Raw genomic sequence first — 3,139 nt, forward strand, 5'->3', positions numbered from 1 at the left:
CTTTAGACTTACCCCAAGAGGTCTGAGGATAGTCCCCCCCCACAGTTTTGACAGCTGAGAAGTCCAAATAAATAGAACCCATGCCATAAGGCTGGATGCCACATCATAACCTGATCCGTTGCATCACATGACAGCAGCAAGAACAGGAGTTGCAGACAGTATGTGAAGGAGAGCTCAGACGTGGAAGATCGCTCTCTAACTCAACAGCCCATTCTGTTGGTATCTGGTCCAGGGTTTCACACCTAAAGCAGGTTCTAAGTATGTCTGCCACTGGGACACATGGACTAATTACCTCCAGATTGGCCACAATTGATCAGGTTTACAATTCCTTTGCACTCTAACAAAAGAGTAAATTCCAGTATAGTGCGTTTTGAAAGGCAACCCAAGTTCAAACCATCACAATACCATTAAGAAAATCTAAAACCGGATGAAGAAAATAATTCCTTGAAGTTAGTCAATGTTGCATCAGGAAAATGTAAAAACTAAAATAAAATGACACTTAACAACACAAAGAGATAGACATTTCCAACATAATGTACTTATCTGGACACCAAAATTAGAATATTGGTAATAATGGATTACAATTGGAAATGTGTAAAGATGACACAGCCCTGGACATGTGACCTGGGAAGGGGCTCCGGCTGCAATGTGTTCACTGTCAGGATTTGTGCGGTCAATTCATATTCAAGATGAAGTTTCAGATTTCACTCCTGTGTGGCTTTGTTATGACATTCTTTTCCTTCAATTTTCTTTCCAACTTTGCTTCAGTGAGTATTTCTAATATATTTGCTTCATTTTAATTAAACTTTGTTCCTTAAATGTGTTCAATAACTTTTCTGCAATTATGGATTTCCTTTTTAGTTTTGAGTAACTGCAATTTTAGCACTGACTTTACTCCTGTCACATCTGCAAATGTTCCTGTCTCCCGTGTTGCACCTGCACAGACACATGGCAGATGCACAGCACTCTGGATGTCTGCATTCCAGTGTCTGCTCTGGGTGCTGATGTCCCCAGCACAGTCTTGTTCTCCTCCATTCCTGTCTCAGTTGTAACCCTGATGGCCATGTGCTGATCATCCCTCTGGGATCACTCAATGGAGGCAGGTGGCCTACATCTAAGACATGATTTCATATTTGTTTGCACATAGACTCTCTACAGAGGTCACTCAAAATGGTAGGGTTTATATCAAGTTAATGATTGTACATAACAGCCCTTCTCCATTTCAGGAAGCTGATCTTTCAAGGCATCAATGAGAATATTATAGATGAATGAAAAATAATTTTCCACTTGTCTCAACTCTAAAATCATAATCCATTATCAAAGACCAATTGTGAATAGTTTCTCTGTTGCAGTCTGACCCCAGCAGGGCCACCTTCCCCTAGGGTTTCTGACAGCCTCAGGATGTGGTTTGCACACTGTGTCTCATGCAATAATACACGGCCGTGTCCTCTGCCTTCAGGCTGTTGATCTGCAGGTAGGCAGTGCTGATGGAGGCATCCATGGAGAAGACAAAACGTCCTTTGAAGTCCTCAGCATAAGTTGGGTTTCCAGTGTCAGTGTTGATCGCACCCATGCCCTTTAGACCCTTTCCTACTGGCTGCTTGAACCAGTGCATTCCGTAGCTGGTAAAGGTGTACCCCGAGGCCTTGCAGGAGATCTTCACTGACTGTCCAGGCTGTTTCAGCTCAGCACCAGACTGTTCCAGCTTGACCTGGGCATGGGCACCTGTGGGGAGAATACAGAGGAGTCAGGAGAAATGGAACTGCCTCAGTTTCCTCTGCAGCTCTGGGCCCGTGGATCTTACCTGGCATAGCTATGAGCAGGAGAAGGAAGCTCCACACCCAGTCCATGTTGTGTGGCATTAGGACTCAGTGACTCTCTAAGCCTGACGGGACAGTGCCCTTGCTGCGTATTTAGAGAAGCCTTGGGTTTCTATTTGGAGACCCTGAGATATTTGCATACAACATGATTCCCCTAACACCTTACTGGACAACACTTATATAAATATCCTGAGACCAACTATCTCAGACCCATTAACCAGGGTGACTGAGCCTTTGCTCTGTGGTGTCAGATGTCTCTGTCTTCACTTTGGTGATGTCCAAATCTTGAGGCTTGGCATGTCTTGCACAATCACATCCTCTAAGAAGCCCACCCTCATGCATTCACTGGTCCTTACTGAAGCCTCAAAAGTGGAGCAGGACAACAGTATTCTCTCAAGGCAAAATGGTGACCATGCTTTAGCTGACTGTCCTTTTTATGTGACCAATTTCACTGATGGACCCTGAGCACAGCTGAAGTCCCTCAGTTCGCTGAGCCTTCTGCAGTCATCCTTCAGGTCCCATTGGCAGCCAAATGATGGTATGTCCATAAAAATGATTTGTCACCTCTCCAATCGTCACAGTCCCTGTTGTGTCACTTTGGGGAGAACAGAAACTGGGATGCAGTGTTGTACTCTGAGCCTTTATGACTATCTACTTAATCTGGCACACATGTCAAATATTGCTTTAAATCAGGAATCTGACGTAATATACTGCCTTGATTTTCCTGGAGAAATGTCACTAGGTCTAATCCTATCATCTAAGGCAGAGACATTTCTGCTCCATTAATTATTTTATGCATTTAATCCATATGAAATGTCTTCTCTTATACACGACCTTTCTGAGTCTTAGACTATTGTTCTAAGCATAGGATCTCCAGACAAGAAAGTCTTCAGGGAACAGTTTTATACAGGAAGCACCACAAACTGACGCTTACTCTTCAACCAACCATAGCACCTGCTAGCATCCAGGTCTTCAAACACTGTGAGCTGAGCGCCTCCTGCTGATAAGTGTACAGGCAGGATAAGTTGGTTCTGTGCTCCCATCAGTGAATCTGTAGGAGAGTAATATATTGTCCTCAATTTTCAGATTTTATCTGCATGAGGCAATGTTTTATCCATCATCTCTTGATATGGTGAATATTTTTCACAAATGCAGCATATCCTGTCATGAAATCATCAGTTTGGATTCTTATAAAACTAGGCCTCCCCTAGAATCCACCAGCTCCACTTCACACTGAACAACTGCAGTGACAGAGAATCCTGGCAAGGAAACTATCACACATGTCCTCATTCCCTCTCATTTATATCCAGTCACACACT

General features: G+C 43.5%; 1 gene segment (V, D, J or C); it reads right to left on the reverse strand.

Annotated features, from left to right (window-relative positions):
* Window positions 1–1,396: 1,396 nt before the first annotated feature.
* On the reverse strand, window positions 1,397–1,884 carry LOC103751454. The segment is given in 2 exon segments: window positions 1,397–1,725; window positions 1,805–1,884. Coding segments are annotated over 2 exon segments (387 nt in total).
* Window positions 1,885–3,139: the final 1,255 nt, after the last annotated feature.

Source organism: Nannospalax galili, unplaced genomic scaffold, assembly GCF_000622305.1.
Source record: "Nannospalax galili isolate Female #2095 unplaced genomic scaffold, S.galili_v1.0 scaffold130, whole genome shotgun sequence".
Lineage (NCBI taxonomy): Eukaryota > Metazoa > Chordata > Mammalia > Rodentia > Spalacidae > Nannospalax > Nannospalax galili.